Source organism: Aquila chrysaetos, chromosome 5, assembly GCF_900496995.4.
Source record: "Aquila chrysaetos chrysaetos chromosome 5, bAquChr1.4, whole genome shotgun sequence".
In the NCBI taxonomy this organism is placed as follows: Eukaryota; Metazoa; Chordata; class Aves; order Accipitriformes; family Accipitridae; genus Aquila; species Aquila chrysaetos.
In genome coordinates this window covers 61,810,783-61,830,913 of record NC_044008.1, presented here as the reverse complement: position 1 = coordinate 61,830,913, position 20,131 = coordinate 61,810,783, and the positions used below count along the sequence as shown (strand labels likewise).

The window sequence follows — 20,131 nt, the reverse complement described above, 5'->3', positions numbered from 1 at the left end:
AGCCGGACATGGGCCCATGCGGTGCCCTGGGCAGAAACAAGGCCCTCAACACCACGGGCTCATCTTCTCACAGGCTGGACGGGCCCGATGGCTGCAGTGGGCTTTTTAACAAACACGTGGCGGTTCAATGAGCGAAATCCCGCGGGGATGGACCATCTATTCCGGCAGCGTGCAGCTCCCAGATACTCTGCGCCCACAGCCAGGGCACCCCGGCCCGGCGGGACAGAGCCTGCAGCGGGGCTCGGGGATGGCCGCTGGGACAGGATGGAGGGAGCCCCGGGCTGCGCCGCGGCTCGGGGAGGGGGCCGAGCCCTGACATCAAGCCGGGCCGCCCCGGGAGCGGTCGCTGGTCGGCGCCCGGCGCAGCCCAGGACGCCGGTCCCGCCGGCGCCGGACTCCCACCCCACCGCTCTGCTCTGCTCTGCTCTGCCCTGTGCTGTGCTGAGGGCCGACGGCCGTGAACGGGAGGGGCGGGGTCGCCGCAGCTGGCCCCGCCCACCCCTGTCGGCAGGCAATTGGCCGGGGCTGGCGTGACGCGCGTCACGGCGCCCAACGGAGAGCTGCCACACGGCAGATCCGGCTGGGGAGGCGGGACTTCCGGCCTGCGGCCCCCGGCGCTTCTTCAGCCGCCGCCGCCGCCGAGGAGGGAGCCCCGCGCCGCCCGCCATGTCCGCGCCTCCGTTGCTGCTGCTCCCGCTTCTCGCTCTCGCCGTCCGTGCCTCCGACGTGGTGGAGCTCAGCGATGCCGACTTCGAGAGCGGTCTGGCCGAGCGCCCGGGGCTGGTGCTCGTGGAGTTCTTCGCGCCTTGGTGAGGGGCTGCCTGGGGCGGGCGGGAGCGGCGGAGCCGGGCCCTGCGGGGCGCCTGGCGGCCGGGGGGGCCGGGACCGGGGTCTGGGCCGGAGCGGAGGCGGGGGCCGGGACCGGGGCGGGCCGCGGCGCTCCTGGCCGGCCTAATCCCCCCCAACTTCCTCGTGCTTCCAGGTGCGGGCACTGCAAGCGGCTGGCGCCGGAGTACGAGTCGGCAGCGACCCGGCTGAAGGGGATCGTGCCGCTCGTGAAGGTGAGGACTTGCAGCACCAGCTCATCCCGGGGCAGTTCACGGGTGGGCTTCGGTCAAATAAAAGCTTTGCTGTTGCAGTCCACTAACAGCGCCTGCTGGTGTGTGCGTCGGGCCTTTTCGAGGCTCTTTAGAGCTCTGCCGGGCTTCGTCTCTGTGAAGATTTAGACACCAGGGAATGATCTGGAAGCTGAACCCTGCGCAGGCTGCTGCCACTCAGATGGTGTGCAGAGCATAAAATGGGTGTGTACAAGTGCGTAAAAGAGGGCTCTCCTGAACCGGGAGGGAGAAGCCTTCTTTGAGCTGTGTAATCTAGTCTGAGAATTAGCGTAGTGCTGTACTTGATGGTGTTGTCCCTTGACTTACAAAGTAAGGCTTGTTGTCCAAGACCTTTCTTTTCTACCAGATCACCTGTATGGTTTTCTCAAGTCAGGGTCTTCCTCTTCCCTGCTGGGAAGTGGCATGGCCTCAACACCATGGCCTCCTTGTCAGCCTGTTTTCTTCAGGCGGTGTAGGAACTTTAGGACTTAGGAGGTGCTAAGAACAGTTGATTCCTGTTAAGCCTGTCACTGATTACAAGAATCTACCCTTTCTAGTGTAGTCTGGTCAAACTCTCAACTGCTTAATCTTTCCAGTATTTCCTCAGATATTCTGCTAGGCCTGTCATTACACCCATGCTGCCTCCTTCCCTAGTCTTGACTCTCCAGCTTTCGGTATTGTAGATGCTTTGTGGATCGTTACACTTTAGGTGAAAGGAATCTAGCCTTGGCTAAAGACACACAAGAGCTTTCAGACCCTCTGGACTTTATCTCTGTATGTGATAATGTGGGCAACAGCAAAGCCGCTTTCTTCTGTGCGTACAGGTGGCTAGGTCACTGAGTAGCAATGTTTCTCTTCCTTTAGGTTGACTGTACAGCAAACTCAAACACCTGTAATAAGTATGGAGTCAGTGGATATCCCACCTTAAAGATTTTTCGAGATGGAGAAGAAGCGGGAACCTATGATGGGCCTAGAACAGCAGGTAAGAGCTCATCAGCAAGCATCTGGCCTGCCGAAATGGTGGCAGAAGGCAGACCCATGTGTAATAGACTTGTCTCAGGGACGTTACATGTGTTGAAGGATACAAAGAAGGTTCTCACCTACACGCACACCCCCACCTTGCCCTTTCGAGAACGCATTGTGCTGGCAGAGCCCTGGATGTTTATTATCCCTTAAAACTCCCTTTTAAAGGTAAAGGTTTCCACATTATCTTTCACGCCTTCTACCCTTGATGGGCAGTATCTGGAAAACACTAGAAAGTTCCCCTGTGAAGTTGGTGTTAGCACTCCTTCAATTCGCATCATATTTATTGTATGGGAGAGGTCTATGGATTCTGCAGAAACAACTTTTGCTTTGGGAAGCTTGAAGTATGTCTTGTAGAACTTCCTATTGATCCCTTTAATCATTTAACTTTTCTTTTAAGATGGGATTGTCAGTCATCTCAAGAAACAGGCGGGACCTGCTTCAGTGGCTCTCAACTCTGTGGCTGATTTTGAGAAATTTGTTAGTGATAAAGATGCTTCTGTAGTGGGTGAGTAGATTGAGTGCAGCACTGAAATGAGTGGATGCTTGGCGCTGGGAGGTTTCTTGGGGAATATACTGTGAAAGGATAAGAAGCTGTATCACAAGCTGTAGCAAGAAAAATTCCAGCTGGACCTGAGCAAAACTTTTTCATAATGAGAATGACAAAGTACTGGAATGTGTGCCCAGAGGGATTTCGAAACATTCAAATTTTCAAAACTCAGTTGAACAAAGCTCCGAGCAACCTGATCTGACTTTGAAGCTGGTCCTGCTTTGAACAGGAGGTTGAACTTAATGACCTCTGGGGATTCCTTCCAACTTCCCCGCCCCCCCCAGTGATTATTTGACTGTCAGACCTCCTGGCACTGTAGTGTATCTTTTTTTAAAGTTTGTTGCTCTTTTGGCTATCTGACAACAGGTAGCTTTGGATTGCTAGAAAGTACATTTGGTGCTATCTTGTGACACTGGTAGGCTGTCAACATCATATGATTTGACCATGGTTTGTAAGTGGCAATAGCAGCTTTCCTTCATGCGGATCAGGTGCCATCTTACAAGTCTAACTGGATGAGTATTAATCAGCATTCCCAAACTTATTTTTATTAAGGACTATTGGCAGTTGTTACCACTAGTAGTGTCACATGGTTACAAACGGCTGTCTTAGTGCTCAGAGGACAACTGCCTTTTGGCTGAGTGACTAAGCTGGGCAGATTCTTGAATAACTTTCTGCTGGTGGAAGGGAGGGAATATAGAAAGCCTCCAATAAAAATGGGAGAGAAGCTGTCAAAGATGAAGGCCTGAACATGCATTGGAGGACTTGATTCAGAAGTGATCTTTCAGTGCGTTGTGGAGATAAATGATGAGGGCTGTACACTGACTGCTGCTGAGTCAGTTTGGGGTCACCATCTGTTTTTCTGCTCCAGGCTTCTTCGGAGATGCATCTGGTGATGCTTATTCAGAATTCATGAAAGCCGCCAACAACCTAAGAGATAACTACCGTTTTGCGCACACCACTGAGGACCAGTTGGTGCAGAAGTACGAGGAAGATGGAGAGTAAGATACTTAACACAAAGTTTTCTTGTTATTGAGACATCTGGAACAAATCCATGGATTCCAGTTGTTAACAGGATTCACTTTCTGAACGTAGCTTAAGGTCTTGTTTCTTCCCCAAGTGCCAGTGGCATATCTTTTTTACCTCTTAGGAACTGAGATAGAAAGGTACAAATGGTTGCAGGCTCTGGAGGCTTAGTGTCTGCCTCCAGGTGGGCAGTATCTCAACAGAGGCGTTTTGCCTCCTCATTGCTTGTTATGGTGGGGTTTTTTGTTTGTCATTGTGGCCTGTCTGAATAATGGAGGGGGGTCTGACAGGTAGATCTAATGCAGTAGTGCCACCAAGAAACTGGACAGTCTTGTTGAAGCTATGAACAGTGAATGTGGGATAGTCACTGGAGACTGGGTTCTTACCTCATCCAACTGTCATCCTTGGAAACCCAGGGATACTTTAAACTAATTAATTGTACCTGTTCCCCTCAGGGGTATAGTCTTATTCCGTCCTCCACGCCTGACGAACAAGTTTGAGGACAGCTCCATCAAGTACACAGAAGACAAAATCACCAGTGGAAAGATCAAAAAATTCATCCAGGAGAACATGTGAGTGATTCCTCACAAGAGAATGTGATAGACTGGCCCCAGTTGGATTTGGCCCTGTCAGAACTTGTCTTCTCTAGCTGGCATTGCTGCGGCTTCCTGCTTAGTGTCCAAAAGAGCTGTCTTGCCCACATTGTGTCCTTTGGGGACCACTTTCTTTCTGGAAATCCTGGCATGGCTGTTGGCATTTTACTCTCCATATTCTAACAACCACAATTCTGTTTAAAAACTGAGCTTCCTGAGAAGTATGCCAGCTTTGGCGTTATTTAGGTCAGATATAGCCACTGACGTGGCTAGAGGTGGATATTTGACTTAGAATAATGTGGTGCCTGAATGAACAACGTGTTTCTTCCTTAGGTCTTACTATTACTGGCATTTGACATTTGTGGGTGGGAAACAAGAGTGTGCTGCATCAAGCCCATTCCTGGGAGGTGATGGGTTCTGGGCAGTGAAACTGGAGCTGCTAACCTCTGTCTAATTGATAGCTTTGGCATCTGCCCGCACATGACCGAAGACAACAAAGACTTGATCCAGGGGAAGGACTTGTTGGTGGCATACTATGATGTGGACTATGAGAAGAATGCAAAGGGCTCCAACTACTGGCGCAACAGGTACACAGCAGCGGGGGTTAATCAGCCTCTCTCCCTTGTTTCTTGCATTGCTGCTGTTCATGTAGCTCAGTTTCTCCTATTGTTCGTATGTGAATTCTTCTCTCCCAGAAAGCTTCCAGCTGAGTTTCTAATTGGAACTATTGGAGTGGCTGCTGCCTGCAGAGCCCGAAGCATGCAATATGTGTGTCCTTGGAAACCCTACCTGCTTGCTTTTGGATCCGTAGTCCTTAGACTTTAAGCACGAACTTCCTTACTGGTGCTCTGTGGGATTCTATCCTCTGTATTCCCCAGTGCCTGAGACCCTGGTGGTCATGCTGTCGGGTGGAGGATGAAAGCACACAACATTTGCACAGGCCTCATTCACAGTAGACACCAGCTTACCCCTGCTTCTCAACACCATTTCTGTAGGACTTGCCAATGCAGAACACATCACGCCATTGAATTCCTTGTCCAGCATGCACTTCAACTTGAAGGGTGTTAGGTCACGTGGAAAAAAATGTTCCGAAGAATCATGCTTTGTGTTTTGGTTTTTTTTTTTCCCCTCAGGGTTATGATGATTGCAAAGAAGTTCTTAGATGCTGGCCACAAACTGTCTTTTGCTGTTGCTAGTCGGAAAACCTTTGGCCATGAGCTTTCAGAGTTTGGTCTAGACAGCAGCGTGGGTGAGGCTCCAGTTGTTGCCATCAGAACTGCTAAAGGAGATAAATACGTCATGCAGGAAGAATTCTCGTAAGTTTTTGAACTTGGCAGAGTTGCCTCTCACTTGATGGACTTTGGTCTGGGGGTCTGTGACCAGATCATACTTCCTTAGCTTGGAGGAAACAGGAAAGCTGGATGTTCCAGCTGGAAGAAATGACTGGGTCAAAATGGTTTCTACTCATGTGTTTTCCTGCTCTCTAGAGAGCTTGCAGGCCCTCCTGTTACACAAAGGTGGAGAATTTAAGTCAAGGTATTTAAGTGTCTGGTTAGGAACTAAGATGCATTAAAGGGCAGAGGAAATAGTTATACCTTTCGTCTTGAAAAAAGAAACTTAAGGGTGCTGGAAGGTCTAAAACTTCAAATGGGATGTGCATCCAGCCTCCTGTCAAAACTCTTAAGAGCATCTTTGTGCTTGTTCTGGGGTCTTCTAAGCCAGCCCCAGACTGATGCTCTCAGAGATGTAGGTGGCATCTGTTCTGTGGGTGGAAGGAGCTTATATCAGCCTTGAAAGTTTTCCCCTCTCATCCTGTATGTGTGATGATGGCTGTAAAACCTCACTTCACTTTCAGCCGTGATGGAAAGGCTCTGGAGAGATTCCTGCAAGATTACTTCGATGGAAACTTGAAAAAGTATCTGAAATCAGAGCCTGTCCCTGAAAGCAATGATGGCCCTGTGAAGGTGAGTGCTGCATCAAGTGTAGCAGCAGCTTCTACCAGTGGACGTAGAAACACTGTTCAGCAGCAGCTTCTAGTCATATGCCAGTATCCCATGCTGCAAGTGCTGCGTTGTGGCATCTTGAGAAGCTTCTGCTGTGATAGATGGAAGAAGAATTCACTTGCTTGTTGTATTGCAGTTTTCTGAGCCAAGGAAGAAATGCAGCGTGCAGTTTTGATTACATTTTCTTCTCTCAGCATTGTAACTGCTGCTTGAGCACACTAGTGATGTGCTCTGCAAGTGCGGGATCATCCAGATTTACAGGGATTATGCAAAGGCCTGCTGTCTTGGCTTGTGCTCCCTCATGGCATGGCCTTCAAGTCGGTCGTGACTGCACTATTTTTAAGGAGTTACATGTTCATCTCATCGCTGGCGGGGGTAGGGTGGTATGACTCCTACCTTTCATCCCTCCCAGTAAATTCTGCCCTGAACGAAAGCATGCCATGGCCTGGCTTTTTATGGTGAGGGCCTTATAAGGGAGTGGAAGGCAGTGCTTGTTTTTGTGTGGATGGGGATGGCCTCAGCCAGTCTTGCTGGACTGATGCCTCAGCCTGGAACTTGCTGGGATTAAAAAGAAATTATTTTGACCTCCTCCTGTGAGGATACCAGATGCAAACCTCACTTGCAGGTAGTGCTCTTACCTTATGACAGGTTTTTACCTGCAAGCTGAGGATGTTACAGCTTGGTGAAGAGTTGTGTGTTTTTTGCTGCTTGCTGTGTAGGTACAATGTAACTCTTTCCTGGGGGGGGGGGGGGGGGGGGGCGGGCAGGCTTTCTTGGGCAGAGTGTATGGAGCATATCATGTTATAGCCTCACTCTTGACTTAGAAAAAACTAACTTCTATGATCAAATGTTCTCAGGTGGTGGTTGCTGAGAACTTTGATGAAATCGTTAATGCAGAAGACAAAGATGTCCTGATAGAGTTTTACGCACCCTGGTGCGGCCATTGCAAGAATCTGGAGCCCAAATACAAAGAGTTGGGGGAGAAGGTAGGTCTGGGACTCTGTTGCAAATGCAAACTAGAATGTTGCAGCACTAAACAATCCTGCAGGTTCTGTCTGTCTAGCCTTTATGATAACGGGGCATAATTGTGTTTTCCTGAGGACTAGTGAGTTTTGGCATCTCCTGTGATTGCAGAAGTACATCAGCAGGATTCGGACCGTGGTAGCAACCACACTAGTAGGTTTAGCCTGTGCCCTTTGCTGTGGCACATAAATATTCCCTGATTCAGTGACTGGCTGAACTGCCAAAGCTCCTTTTTGGGTCTTTTCCCTCTGCATGATTATAGTTTCCCCATCTGGTGAAGGATAACACTGCCCTGCACACTTTCACAAGTGGAGAAAATAAATCTGTTCTCCCAGATCTGACCAGCCTTTTGCTATTTGGCCATCAGGCACCCCTCCTTCCTGAGCACTGCGTATCCTCACAGCTTACTTTTTAAGATGGAAGGTAAGCAGTTGTTCTGGGGTAAGCATTCTCTAGAAGTTACACCAGACCAATTCAGCAGGTACCACTGGGAGATGTGTGCTGCATACAGCTGGCTGAGGAGAGACTTTGTTCCCTGTGCCCCTGCTGAGGCAGAAGTAAACTGCTCAGAAGAAATTTGCTCACTTTTTAGCATACTGTGTACACTGTCCTCTGGTATCACTATCTTAGATGTTGATCGGTGAGGTCCTGGTGTTAACTGTTACAGATTGGTTACTAATAAGCTTTTTCTACCAACAGCTCAGTAAAGACCCCAATATTATCATTGCCAAAATGGATGCTACAGCCAATGATGTGCCTTCTCCATATGAAGTCAGAGGGTAGGTCTTACTGTTGTTACACCACCGTGTCAGTGCATGAGTTGAGGCTTCTGTCTCTGACCAGCAGCCACAACAGAAGAGCTGAAAGTCTCTGGGGAAGGATGGGTGGGAGCGATTGGCACGTGATTGCTATGCATTTGCTTAGTGTGAAGAAATCTAGAGTGAAAACAAAGGACATTTCATCTGCCTTGCTTCTCTGGGATTCTGGTGTCCTGGCTATGCCTGGAGGCCTGTCTTGCTGCTTTTTGAATCTGCCGTGATTCTGTTCTTGGCAGTGTAAAAACAATGCTGGGCTTGCTTTTCTGAAAACAGGTGAGATAGCAAACTTGGATGTAGTTGAGTTCAGCCAACTCTGCAGACATGGCCAGGCTTTTGGAGGCTGCACTTGCTGGCTTAAGAGCTGCTGAAACTTACTGTGTTAAACCAGGGGAATGCAGGGTGCAGGTCCCTTTGGTGAGGCTGGCTTGCTGGTCTGAAAGAAAACAGAGCATGTTGGGAGCTCAGATGTCTCTTCTCTCTCCCCAGCTTCCCCACCATCTATTTTGCTCCAGCTGGCAAGAAGCAGAGTCCAAAGAAGTATGAGGTGAGTCTTTTGCTGCTCTTGCTGCTTTGTATAGAAGTGAAGTAGCATCCCGGTGTCCAAATAATGCCGAGCATCTCTGGAGTTGCAGGTGGCACTCTGTCCCATTAGTTACCCTGGGAACACAGCCGGTGGTACCTGCTGGGAATGTTCTGCTGCATGCTGCAGGCCCATGGGGAGAGCTCTGTTTGCAGTCACCTTGGCCTCTTGCCTGGCACCTGAACCCAACCCCCAGTGAAGGGGAAGCCCACAGGGAGTACAGGCACTGCCTTACTGTCTTGTGCTTTTCTGCAGGGCGGCAGAGAAGTGAGTGACTTCATTAGCTACTTGAAGCGGGAGGCAACCAACACTCCTGTGCTGCAGGAGGGAAGATTAAAACCAAGAAATCCAAGAGAAGGTGAAGGAGGATTTGTAAAGTACCCACTCCACTATCTGGTCAGATGAGCTCCATGTGAATTGGGGAAGCACCTGGGCAGTACTGGGGCCAGTTCTGGGTTGTGGAGAGCCAGTGACCATGTGGGCAAGGGGACCCAGCTGCTGTATTAGTTCTGTTTTAATTTCCTGCCGTCTCTTAGCTGCACTGTTGTGGGGCTCCCCAGACTGGTTTGTTTTGTGGTTTGGGAGGGGGTGGGGGGTTAGGGTTATTCTCTCTAATTTTTTTTGTACATTTGGAGAAGTGAAACATAAAATGACACCCTTAAGACCAAGTGTGTTTGTCCTATGGAGACCTGTCAAACCTAACACCAGGATCCTGCTCTTCATAGGCAGCAACCCTCCTACTGTGAGTCTAGTTTCCTTCAGTGAGCCTTTAGAAGTCGTTGTAAATATTAAGTTCAGCCTTTAGCCTGTTCTTCCTCAGGTAAGGCGAGTCCTTCCAGGACCATACATAGTAAGCAGCAGCTGTCCCAAACATGCTGTGCTTCAGGTTGCTACGTTTATGCAGATTGTGGGCTTAGGGACTCTGGTCACAAATGCTTTTGCTGTCTGTATGCTGCCTCAGCGAGTTTAGTAGGTATGTGGTACTTAAATCTGACTGTTGGATCTAGACAAGGCAGGCATTACAGAGCAGTCTGGCATAGGATTGCTCAGCAGCATACAAGCCGGCAGGAATAAATCAGCTTTTAAGCTGGTGAAAAAGTAGTCAAGTGTAGGGGAGGGGTGCTACCTAACCACATACTAACCCAAACGCAGGTAGGGCCAGTACTGAGGGTGTTTTCTCACAGCCAGTAGGCTTGTCTGTGGCTTGTATGTGTTAGGACAGTTAAGACCAGTTAATTGTAAGACTCATTACTTCTCTTGGTAGAAGGAGGCTGGTAGCTGTGGCTTTCTCTTCAGGAGAGAGAGGAATATGAATCCTGTGCTGCAGTCAGATGGTGTGGGCACCCAACCATCCTGGGGTACAGGCAGTCCTAACTTCCTTTGGCCCAGAATGCGCTGACTGGGAAATGCAGGAGCGAGATTGGTGGGGTGAACACACCACGGGCTGTTGCCCCAGCTATCTGAATTTTTTGGGGCTGCATGTGCATTGAAGTGAGGATCAGCAGACTTGGTAAGGCACTGCTGTGTTGCAGCAGTTGCCATGGTAAGAGCCAGTGCTTGCTTTCTCTGTGGATTCCTCCCCCACAACTCCAAAGGCTGGTTGTACCAATTATTTATTGCTGCTGGAATTCTCCAGGTACAGTAGATCATACAGTGCTTAGCACATGGTTCTGTGTCTACAGCAGCTATGCAGTACAAGAATTCTTCTTCCCAGCTACATTAGTAGTATCTTAAACTGCATCTTACCCTTTTGCACTCTGCTGCTGGCTAGCAGGTGCTCCATGTCCCAGAATAGACATCAAGACACCTTGCAGGGGGAAGCATATGTGTGACATTGGGTGGTCCTGGCGCCTCAGGCTGGCAGGACCCCTGCACCCTGGCTGCAGACTTGAGATGCTAGCACAAGGAACAGGGGAATACAACAGGGCCTGCTTCTGACTGCTGATGAGTACCTTCTGTAAAACCAAACTGGAGCACTCCGTCCTTAATGAGTACTGCCCTGTGTCCAGGCAAGGCAGAGCCAGGGGAAGCTTTCTGATCCTCGCTTTGCTCCCTAGTCTGTGACTTCAGAACTGTGGGCAAGATGGGCCCTAAGCACAGTAAAGTTCTTCAGCATGTTTTGGCCCAGAGCCCTGTCTTGGTAAGTGTTGGTGCTAGTGCCCGAACCAGGTGGGGGTGAAGTAAGCACAGGCTTGGTTGAAGCTTCTGGCAAGAGGGGACAAGGACCTGAGCAAGGGCATTTGCTGGGGTGTGCTGGTGACTGTCCAGGTACCCCTTACTGTGTGCTGCAATTAAAATTGAAGCTAATGAGGCTTCAGTTGAGGAGAAGCAGACATCTGAGGAAGGATTCATAGGTTAACTCAGCAAACATGATTGACACAGGCCTATGCTTTCAGAGCAGCCACCCCCCCAAAGGTTTAAGTAACGCATCCACGAGGGTTGGCTCAGGCCTTAGCAGAGGTGTTGCTGAGTGCCTGGCTCTGCCTCTCCTCTGCAGCCAAGGCCTCCTGCTCTCCTGCAGGGAGCAGAAAACAAGCTGGCTGCAGGCAGCTGGAGCAGCCAGCAGCTGGCCTGTGCACTAGCCACACGTGGGCTGTGGGGCACTGGGATAAGCACTGATTGGCAGCAGGGCACTCCTGAACCCTGTCCTTAATCTCATGCCACCCTCAGGGATTTGTTTCCTCCACCACTTCAGGGACAGGTCCTGAATAAGCAAGGAAAAGAATTGCAGCAGCAACGGTTTGCTAGGAGCTCCCGCTTCCTTCAAACTGTAGAATCAGGCTATTGATATGAGACAGCTTCTGGTGGAGGTATTCACAGCGCTGGCTTCTCCTGCTGGTAGCTAGGATAAGTCTAGAGGGGGGAAAAAAAAAATATATATGGATCAGCTATGGGAGGGAACCTAGTCCCTGCCTGCATCCAGGCCTCACCTTCTTGAAGTGGCTGGACTCACGCACAATTGTAGCTTCAAGTGCCTGAAACCCAGAAGCAAGCTGGGTGAGCAGAACTGGAACATGGCTGTTGTCGTGCCATTATGCCCCAGGTCTCCCTCTTGCCTTGCGTTCCCTCCGTTCCTTGTTTCAACATCTTCATTTTGGCTCCCAGTTGAATAAATTTCCAGCTCACGTTACCAATGCAAGCGTGCAGATTGCAGTACTCTGTGTAGTCTGCACTAAAAGCTGCCTCATAAGCTTCTGCAACTGCTCCACTGAGGAGATGGTACAGTATTTCCTGCCGCGACCAGGAGAAGCTTGTTCTCCCTGGGCCTGCAAGACCTTCTGCAGCAGAGCAGAAGCCCTTGCTCTTGGCAGGGCAGGGGGCTGGCGGTGCTGTCGTCTTGCCGAGGCCCTTTGGTGTGAGGGACAGCAAGTAGGCAGGGCTGCGGACCTGGCTGTGCCTGGGCCCGGCTTGCAGCCCTTTTGCTGCTGTTGTTGGAGGTGAGGCAGGTAGCTTGTCTCAGCCTGCCTGATGCTGTGGGGCTGGGCCAAATTACACTAAGCCAATGGGGAGCCCCACAGCAGTGAGAGCCAAGCTCTCATTACCACAGTAATCTGGGATCCCTGCTAAGGAGGAGCTGCTAGCCTGGGACCTGGCACCTGGCAAGGAGCAGAAGATCACGAGGGTTATAAAGCTCTCTGGAGCACCTCTGCTTCACCTCGGCCAGGACTTGTCCTGCCCCTGGGCTCACTGGAAGGCCCCTTCTCCAAAGCTAAGACTGCAGTCACACGGCTCTGGTGGACATTAGAGCCCCTGGCCACCGGCGAGATCTGAGGGGCCTTTCAGGGACCCCTGGGGGATGCTGGCATGCAAGGCGCGAGGGGTGCCCTGCTTGGCCACGCAGCTGCAGCAGAGATGGCCTCAGGTCACGAGGCTGGGTGGTTCACCCAGGCTTGCACTGTCCCCATATTTGCCCTGGCCTCCCAGCCAAAGCCTCTCTGCTTGCCAGGAGTCCTGGTTTGGGCGACCCCACCTCCTCCCAGGGCTCCCTCGGGTCTGGTCCAGCTTCTGCATGAGCTGGCAGGGCCGTGACACCCTGGGGCTGTCCCTGGCTGCTTGCCCCAGGCACCCCTCACCTCTGGGGGCAGAGGGGTGCTGCTCTGGGCTTGGGGCACTTTCCTCCCAGTCATCGCCTGCCTCCTCCTCGCTCTTGGGGCTCTCCAGCTCCCCAGCATGGCTGCTGGGGGGCAGAAGCCCAGCTTGCTGCTGGCCCCGTGCTGCTGGGTGGCCCGCGCTGAGCATCTGTGGGCAGCTCCGGTGCCACTCTCATGAGCCAGGGCCGGACGCCAGGGCCCAAGACCTCTTGCTGGCTCTCAGATCTGAGAAATCTAGCAGTGCCAGGCGTTTCTGAAAGACAAACTTGCTCTGCCACAGGCCTGTCCTGGGCCCCTGTGCTGGGACCCGGCGCTGGAGGGTCCCCTGCCAGCTTCAGCCCACACAGCCCAGGGCTGCTGCTGCATCCCTCACTTCATGTCAGTGCTCGAGCGTGCCCTGTCCTTTGGGCTGTAAGGGGTGGGGGGGGGTGTCACAGCAGGGCCAGCCCCCCCCCACTGCTGCACCATGCCTCCGGTTGGCCAGGGCACAAGGCAGGGGCAGAGTCCAGAGCTCGGAGTGTTTGGGCTGGGGGGCAAGGGGGGCTTTGCTGGAAAGGAGGCGCAGGGAGGAAGAAGCCCAATGCCTTTGGGAAGCAGGTACACTGAACTGGGGTCTCCCCACCCACACCCCCCTGGGGGCTTTCTGCTGCTGGAGCTCATGAGCACCTACCACCCCCAGAAGGTTTCTGCTGGTGGCCTGAGGGGAGCTGGGTTCTGGCGGCTGCTGCAGAGGCACCAGGAAGGATGGGGCCGAGGGTCTGCGATCCTGGCTCCTGGGGCATGACAGACAGTAGAGACCAGAGACCAAGACTGGGGAAAGTGTCTCCAAATGCCAAGTGCCTGGGCAGCAGAGGGCTGGGTCCAGTCTTGCCCGAAGGGTGCTGAGTACGTGGGAGTAAATGCATTGTGCCCATGGCCAGACCCCAGCAGCAACCAAGCACCCCCAGACCCTGCTGCTCTCACTGCTGCTTGTCCCAGGGCTCCCGCTCTACCTGCGCTGCAGCAGGGCAGCCTGCTGCCGCTCCTGCACCGTGTTCCCTGGCCAGTTCTCTGGCACAAGGGCCCCCTTCAGGGGGTAGCAGCAGCAGGCAGCCGGCTCCAGCTCGGCGACCTGGGGGGGAGCGCAGCCAGGTGGGCATGTTGCAGTGCTCTCACACTCGAGCAGGGCACCGCAGCCGGCACCCTCACCTCCTCCAGTGCTGCCAGCAGCCGTGCCCCACTGCGCCTGCCCGCCGGCATCCCCTCCAGCCGCCGCAGGAGCTCGTGCTTGCGAAAAGGCCGCAGGGCCCGGGGCTGAACCAGGCTTTGAAGAGACGCCCTGGGGCTGGCTGTTGCAGGTCTGTGGTTTCTGCTCTCGGGGACATGGCGACAGAGCCCTTCCCTGGCAGGCCCGTCACGCTGGCCTTGGGAGCCGTTGACACCATTTGCCTGCGGACACATTGGAACAGAATGGGGTCAGCCCCCGAGGAGAATCACACCAGGTTCTGCTTTCCTCACCCCATCAGTCCTGGCACACAGACCCCTGAGCCTCTGCGCCCCAGCCTGCCATGGCTGCCCCCCCCACCCACTGACGGGACAGGGACACTACAGCTCTCCCGGTGCTGCTGCTGCCTCCTGCTCACTGGTGCAGCCTGAGACCCCCCAGACGTGCGGAGCTGCTGCCCTGGCCACGGTGAGCAGCAGCTGCCGCGTTGCAGGGCCAGCTGGTCCCGGAAGAGGCAGCACTGGTCATCCCAGGGGGGAAAGCCGGGCCCCCGCAAGCCAGCAAACCCCAGGCCCTGGCAGGGAGCGGAGCTCAGCACCCGCTTCATTCAGGCCAGGGCCACCCATGGCACCGCACTAACTGGAGCCAAGTACGGCTGGATCGGGCTCACAACAACTGCTCTGCTGCAGGCCTTCCTCTGCCAGGGACACATGCTCCTGCGCAGTGGGGGAGCAGCTTCCCCAGGCACAGACTATGATTTCTTTCCTCCTGGATACTGACTGCCCAGGCTGTCCAGCGGCCCTGACCAGCCCTGGGAGAAGACAACACCTCCTGCCAGCCAAGCCAGCTGCCCCCCGGCCCCATGCAATGTCCAGAGAAGGCCCTGCAAGGTGGGCACCCTGAACAAGCCAGGAAGGAGGGAATCCATCCCCAGACTGTCTCCAAAGACACCTGTCTCCAGGGCTGATGCTTGCCCGGCACTCTGGATGCCCGTACAGGGACCAGGGAGCTCAGGGATGCCGTGAGCTCGGGGAGGTGTCGGGGACTTCTAGACCCCGAAAGCACCAGGCTGCTTGGCCAGGGCCATCGGGGACCGTGACGAGAAGAGCGGGAGCGAACCCGACTGGTGGGAGCGCACCCCTGGGCAGTGCTCCCACCCGTCTGTGCCTGTGGCTCTGCCAGCGGGAGCAGGGCTGGGGCTGACCCCGAGGTGGTGCCGCTGGCGCAGCGCTGAGGGGACCGGAGGGCCGGCGACCGGGACCGCGGGGCTCAGCAGGCTCACCGGGGCACGGCCAGCCGCGCGCACTCGAAGCTGGCCCCTCGTTCGTCCCGGCTGCAGCGGGAGAGGGAGAAGGCGAAGAGCCGCGGGGGGGGGTCCCGGGGCCTGCCGGCACCGTCAGGCACTGCCGGCGGGACGGGCCGTCAGGGCCGCGGCCCCCCCCCGAGCCTCCCCGTTCCCCCGGGGCGCGGCAGATCCACCCTGCGGGGCGGCCCGCCACCCCCCGCTCCCACCGGCGGCAGCACCGGCGCCACCGGCACGGCCCGGCCCGCGGGGACCCGGCCGGGCCCTCCGATCTCCCCGCTACCCCGATCCACTCACTCCCGGCCTCCCTGGTTTCCCCGGTCCCCCGGTTCCCCCACGCCGTGGCCGCCCTGGGTTTCCCGGTCCCCCCCACTCACCCCCCCGGCCGCCCTCGGCTCCCCGGTCCCCTGGTCCCTCCCGGTCCCCGCACCCCCCGGCTGCCCGGAGTACCCCGGTCTCCCCGGTCCCCCACTCACCCCCCGGCTGCCCTGGAAGGCGATCGCGGGCCCCGGCGCCCCCTTCAACAACAGCGGGCACCGATGAGTCCCGCCTGCGCCCGGTTCCCCCGGCTCCCCCCGCCCGCCCCGGCCCGGTCCGGTCCCACCTGCCGCCGACCGCAGCCGCGCAGCGCCCGCGCCGCCGCCGCCGAGACCCGCACGTGCAGGAGGCTCAGCCAGGGGCCCGGCCCGCAGCCCCGGTACCGGAGCCGCCCGCGCAGCTCCGGCCGCGGCATGGCCCTGACTGCGGCCCGCGGCGCGCGGGCCCGGGGGGCAGCGGCGGGGGGGGGCGGCGGGAGCCCCGTGGCGGGGCTCGGCCTGACCCGGCTATTTTTGCCGCCGGCCCGGGCTAATCCCCTGAGCGGCTTCCCGGCGTTAGGTAACGGCGCGACGCGATGCGCTCGGCGACGGTCCCGCCCGGCCCGGCCGGGCGGGGCAGTGCGGCGCGGCGGGCCGGCGGCGACGCGTCCGGTGCGGGCTGGGGGCCGCGGGCGCCCGCCGCCGTCGAGCCCCGGGGGCGGCCCGGACCGAGGCCGGCAGGTAGCGGCGGGCGGCGAGGCGGGCCGGGACCGGGCATGCCGGGACCCTCGCCCGGCGGCTCCCCGGAGCGGGAGGCGGGGGCCGGCGGGCGGCCGCGGGGCCCCGGTGGGGGCAGGCGGGTGCGGTTCCGCCTGCCCCACACCGCCATCGCCGTGCCGTCGGTGCGCGAGGAGGAGCGGCTCTTCTACCGGCGGCTGGAGGCGCTGGCGGCCCCGGGCCCCGGCGGCTTCGGGCCGCTCTTCGCGGCCGACGGCTGGAGCGACCTGACGGGTGAGCGCCCGCGGGCGGCCCCGGGGAGAGCCGGGCCTCGGGCGACCCGGGACGGCTCTCAGGGCCGCCCCCGCCCCGCAGAGGACCGGCTGCTGCGGAAGCGCGTGGTGCGGGACGGGCAGGGCGGGCCGCGACCGCGGCCGGGCCAGGAGGTGTCCGTGAAGGTGCTGGGCGCCCTGGAGGACGGCGGGCTGGTGGAGCGGGACCCGCGGCTCACCTTCGTGCCGGGACACGGCGACGTCGTGCAGGTCAGTCCCGGCCGGGGCGCGGTGCGGGCTGAGCGCCGCCCGGTGCCGCGCCCGGCCAGCCCCTCCGTGCCCGCGTCCGCAGGCCCTGGAGCTGGGCGTCCCCACCATGCAGCCCGGGGAGGTCTCCTTCTTCCTCGCCGCTTTCCCCTACGGCTACGGCCGCCCGGGCAGGTAGGGCGGACAGGGGCAGGGGGGGGGCCGGGGCGGGCAGGGGGCTTGGGAGGGGGGCAAGGGGCCGGGGCGGGGGGGGGCAGGGACAGGTAGGGCCGGGGGCCGGGCAGGGGCTGGGGCAGCCGGCGCTGTGCCCGCAGGGAGCCCGACGTGCCGCCCGAGGCACCGCTGCTGTTCGAAGTGACGCTGCTGGAGGTGCGAGACGGCCCCGACCCGCAGCCGCTGCCGCCCGCCACCCGCCTGCGCCTGGGCTCGCAGCGGAGGGAGCGGGGCAACTTCCACTTCGCGCGGGGCGACTTCGCGGCGGCGCTGCGCTCCTACCGCCTGGCCCTGCGCGCCCTCGACGGCCCCGCCGCCGGTGAGACCGGGCGGGGGAGAAGGGGGGGGAGGTCGGGGGCTGAGTCGGGGCGCTGAGGCCGCGCTCCCCCCGCAGCCCCGCCCGGGCCGCAGGAAGAAGAGGAGCTGCGGGAGCAACGCGTCAAGTGCCTCAACAACTGCGCGGCCGCCGAGCTGAAGCTGGAGCGGGCGGGCGAGGCGCTGGCGGCCTGCGAGGCGGCACTGCGCATCAGCCCGGACAACGGCCGGGCGCTGCTCCGGCGGGGGCAGGTGGGTCCGAGGCCCGCGCCCCCCCACCCCGCGCTCCTCTCCCCAGCCCGCCCGCCCGCTCCCGCCCGCTCCTCTCCCCGCAGCTGCTGGCGCAGCAGGGCCGGGACGCGGAGGCCGCGCTCGACCTGAGGAGAGCCCTGGAGCTGGACCCGGCCAGCAAGGTGCGGGGGTCCCGCAGGAACCCGGCTCGGGGTGGGGGGGCGACACCGGCACCGTCGGGGGTCCCGCCGGAGCCGCCGCAGCCGCCTCGTCGCCCGCAGGTAATCCACGCCGAGCTCTCGCGGCTGGTGAAGCGCCGGAGTCCCCCGGCCCGCGCCGACCCCCAGGAGCCCCGCCAGGACCCGACGCCGCCGCCGAGCCCCGGGTGCGTAGGCGCGCCGGCGGAGCGGGCTGCCCGGGGAGGGGCCGTCGGGGGCCGGTCGCGGTCCCGCCTGGCCCCACCGGCGCGGATGGCGCTCACGGCGGTCCCTCCCCGCAGAGCCCCAGCACCGCCCGCGGCGGAAGGAGAGGCCTGAGCGGCGCCGCGGAGCCCGCCCGGAGGAGCCGCCGCCCCCCCGGGGATGGAGAAGAGGCTGCGGGGCCGCCGGTGGCCCGGCCCGGGGGCCGCAGCGGCTCCGGGCGTCGGACCGAGGAGCGGGAAAGGCGCCCGCAGCGCCCCGCCCCCCGCACCGGCCGCCCCGCCCCCTGCCCCGCCCCTCCCCGTCCTGCCGCGCTGTCTCCCGTCCCGTCCCGTCCCGCCTCCGCGCCGCCCCGCCCCCCGCACGGCTCACGCCCCAGGCGTCATGGCGGGGGGCGGTCCCGTCATGTCCCGCCCCCCAACGCGTGGGCGCGGCTCTGGCGCCTGCGCCCCAGCTTCCGGCTTTTTCGCCCCCGCCGGCAGAATGGCAGCCGTAGCCCGCGGCCAATCAGGCGGGGCCTAGCCGGAGCGGCGCGCCAATAGGAGGGCGGCAGGGGCGGGCTCGGCGCGGCGATTGGTCGTGCCGCGCCCTTAAAGAGCGGGGGCGGGGCGGGGCGCGGGGGGGGTCAGTGCGGGACGTGGCGGCGGAGCGGAGGGCGGGAGGGAGCGGCGCCATGACCCGTGAGTGCGGGCCGCGGCCGGGCCGGGGGGAGCGGCGCCGTGACCCGCCCTGCGGGGCTGGCCTCGGGTGTGGGGGGGGGGGGGGGGGCGGCGTGGCGCCGTGACCCGAGAGCGGGGGCCGGGCGCGGGCTGGGCCGCGGGGCCCGGGCTGCCGGTCGGGGTCCCCCGGGCCGGGCCGTTCTGAGGCCGCGGCCCCGTCAGGCGGAACCAGCCAGCGAACTGGCGCGGCAGAAGAACCTGAAGAAGCAGAGCGACTCGGGCAAGGGCAAGCGGCGGGACGACGGGCTCTCGGCCGCCGCCCGCAAGCAGAGGTGAGCGCCGGGCCGGCCCCGCCGACCCGCACCCCCCACCCCCCAAGCCCCGATCCCCGGTCCCCTCCCGGTGGCGGTGCCGGTACCGCTGCCAGCCCGGCGCCGCGTTCTCCCGCAGGGACTCGGAGATCATGCAGCAGAAGCAGAAGAAGGCGGACGAGAAGAAGGAGGGCGCCAAGTAGCCCGCGGCGCCGGGCCGCCACTGCCCCGGGGCCGGGCCGCCCGCCGGCAGGCATGCCCAGCGCAGCCCCGGGGCCGGGCCGCCCCACCGGGGACCCCGGCAGCCCCCTGCGCCTGCCTCGGGTCCGTCTCCTATTAAAGTAGCTTGTGGAGCCCTGCAAGGCCCGTCTCCTCCCTCCGTGCGCCCGGGCGGGGGGGGCTGGGGCTGCCTGGGGAGCGGGAGGGGGCACCGGCGCCGTGCCCCGCGGCGGGAGGGAGCGTTCGTGGCCGCTTTCGTGCTGGTGACGAGGAGGGATGGACCATGCACGGCTGTTGCGGTGTGGAGCAGCTGCATCTTCGCGTGAGGAAACAAATGGGGCCTGGTCTGGGAGGTGTCAGGGGGTAGTTGCCTGGGGGGGGGGCGGCCAGTGGGACCCCGGGCAGGAGCATGTGGGAGAGGGGCAGAGGGCGGTAAACGCCCTGGGAGGGTGGGATTGCTGGAAGCCTGGAGGGATGAGACCAGGAAAGGATCACAGCTGAGAGGGATGGGTTGCAGTGAGGGTGGGAAGGAGCGCTGGGGCTGGCGGCAGGCAGGCAATGCGGGTCTGGGGTGATGGCGGCTGGGCCTGCGCGTGGACTGGATGGCTCCTGCAGCTGGTGGGACAAGCAGGGGGACACAGGCTTGCTTTCAGGCAGCCACCCCCAAGAAGTGTAGTCTAAGTAACTGGCTAATACGCCACGCAGCGGTTGGCTCAGGCCTGCAGAGGTGTTGCTGAGTGCCTGGACTCTGCCTCTACGCACCAGCGCCACGTGCTCCTGACTAGTGAGCTTAGCCAGAGAGCAGAAAAAGTCGGCTGCCAGGCCAGCTGGAGCAGGACCCAAGCAGCTGAGGCCTGCCTGCACTAGCACACGTGAGGCTGATGGGCAACTGGGATAAGCACTG

General features: G+C 59.4%; 3 protein-coding genes across 4 annotated transcripts; 2 read left to right on the top strand and 1 right to left on the bottom strand.

The window, feature by feature from the left end:
• The first annotated feature begins 592 nt into the window (after positions 1 to 592).
• On the top strand, positions 593 to 9,378 carry PDIA3 (protein disulfide isomerase family A member 3). The gene is made up of 13 exons (XM_030014269.2): positions 593 to 809; positions 983 to 1,061; positions 1,962 to 2,079; positions 2,521 to 2,628; positions 3,539 to 3,668; positions 4,149 to 4,265; positions 4,748 to 4,873; positions 5,420 to 5,602; positions 6,142 to 6,250; positions 7,147 to 7,275; positions 8,012 to 8,091; positions 8,617 to 8,674; positions 8,966 to 9,378. Exons 1-13 carry the CDS (start codon positions 667 to 669, stop codon positions 9,113 to 9,115), a joined length of 1,530 nt encoding a protein of 509 aa, XP_029870129.1. The 5' UTR covers positions 593 to 666; the 3' UTR covers positions 9,116 to 9,378.
• Positions 9,379 to 11,454: 2,076 nt separating this feature from the next.
• On the bottom strand, positions 11,455 to 16,044 carry ELL3 (elongation factor for RNA polymerase II 3). Its single transcript, XM_041123477.1, is given in 11 exon segments — positions 11,455 to 11,535; positions 11,537 to 11,563; positions 11,641 to 11,694; positions 11,777 to 11,941; positions 13,793 to 13,912; positions 13,990 to 14,229; positions 15,060 to 15,180; positions 15,288 to 15,376; positions 15,379 to 15,408; positions 15,785 to 15,826; positions 15,913 to 16,044. Coding segments are annotated over 11 exon segments (1,098 nt in total). The 5' UTR covers positions 16,042 to 16,044.
• Positions 16,045 to 16,168: 124 nt separating this feature from the next.
• On the top strand, positions 16,169 to 19,370 carry LOC115341390 (peptidyl-prolyl cis-trans isomerase FKBP8). 2 transcript variants are annotated; one of them, XM_030014271.2, is made up of 10 exons: positions 16,172 to 16,615; positions 16,697 to 16,863; positions 16,946 to 17,034; positions 17,175 to 17,392; positions 17,468 to 17,640; positions 17,724 to 17,801; positions 17,901 to 18,004; positions 18,119 to 18,718; positions 18,920 to 19,029; positions 19,148 to 19,370. In XM_030014271.2, exons 1-8 carry the CDS (start codon positions 16,201 to 16,203, stop codon positions 18,153 to 18,155), a joined length of 1,281 nt encoding a protein of 426 aa, XP_029870131.1. In that variant the 5' UTR covers positions 16,172 to 16,200; the 3' UTR covers positions 18,156 to 18,718; positions 18,920 to 19,029; positions 19,148 to 19,370. The 2 variants fall into 2 exon arrangements, with proteins under 2 accessions (XP_029870132.1, XP_029870131.1); XM_030014272.2 differs by lacking the exon at positions 17,724 to 17,801 and having other exon boundaries at positions 16,169 to 16,615.
• Positions 19,371 to 20,131: the final 761 nt, after the last annotated feature.

What these genes read in the sequence shown, in the direction of transcription:
- PDIA3 (XM_030014269.2), top strand. Translation starts at nt 667, where the DNA reads ATGTCCGCGCCTCCGTTGCTGCTGCTCCCGCTTCTCGCTCTCGCCGTC. An exon ending in AAATTCATCCAGGAGAACAT is followed by an intron (nt 4,266 to 4,747) that starts GTGAGTGATTCC and finishes TCTAATTGATAG; the next exon opens with CTTTGGCATCTGCCCGCACA. An exon ending in ACAAAGAGTTGGGGGAGAAG is followed by an intron (nt 7,276 to 8,011) that starts GTAGGTCTGGGA and finishes TTCTACCAACAG; the next exon opens with CTCAGTAAAGACCCCAATAT.
- LOC115341390 (XM_030014271.2), top strand. Translation starts at nt 16,201, where the DNA reads ATGCGCTCGGCGACGGTCCCGCCCGGCCCGGCCGGGCGGGGCAGTGCG. An exon ending in GACACGGCGACGTCGTGCAG is followed by an intron (nt 16,864 to 16,945) that starts GTCAGTCCCGGC and finishes CCGCGTCCGCAG; the next exon opens with GCCCTGGAGCTGGGCGTCCC. An exon ending in CGCTGCTCCGGCGGGGGCAG is followed by an intron (nt 17,641 to 17,723) that starts GTGGGTCCGAGG and finishes CTCTCCCCGCAG; the next exon opens with CTGCTGGCGCAGCAGGGCCG.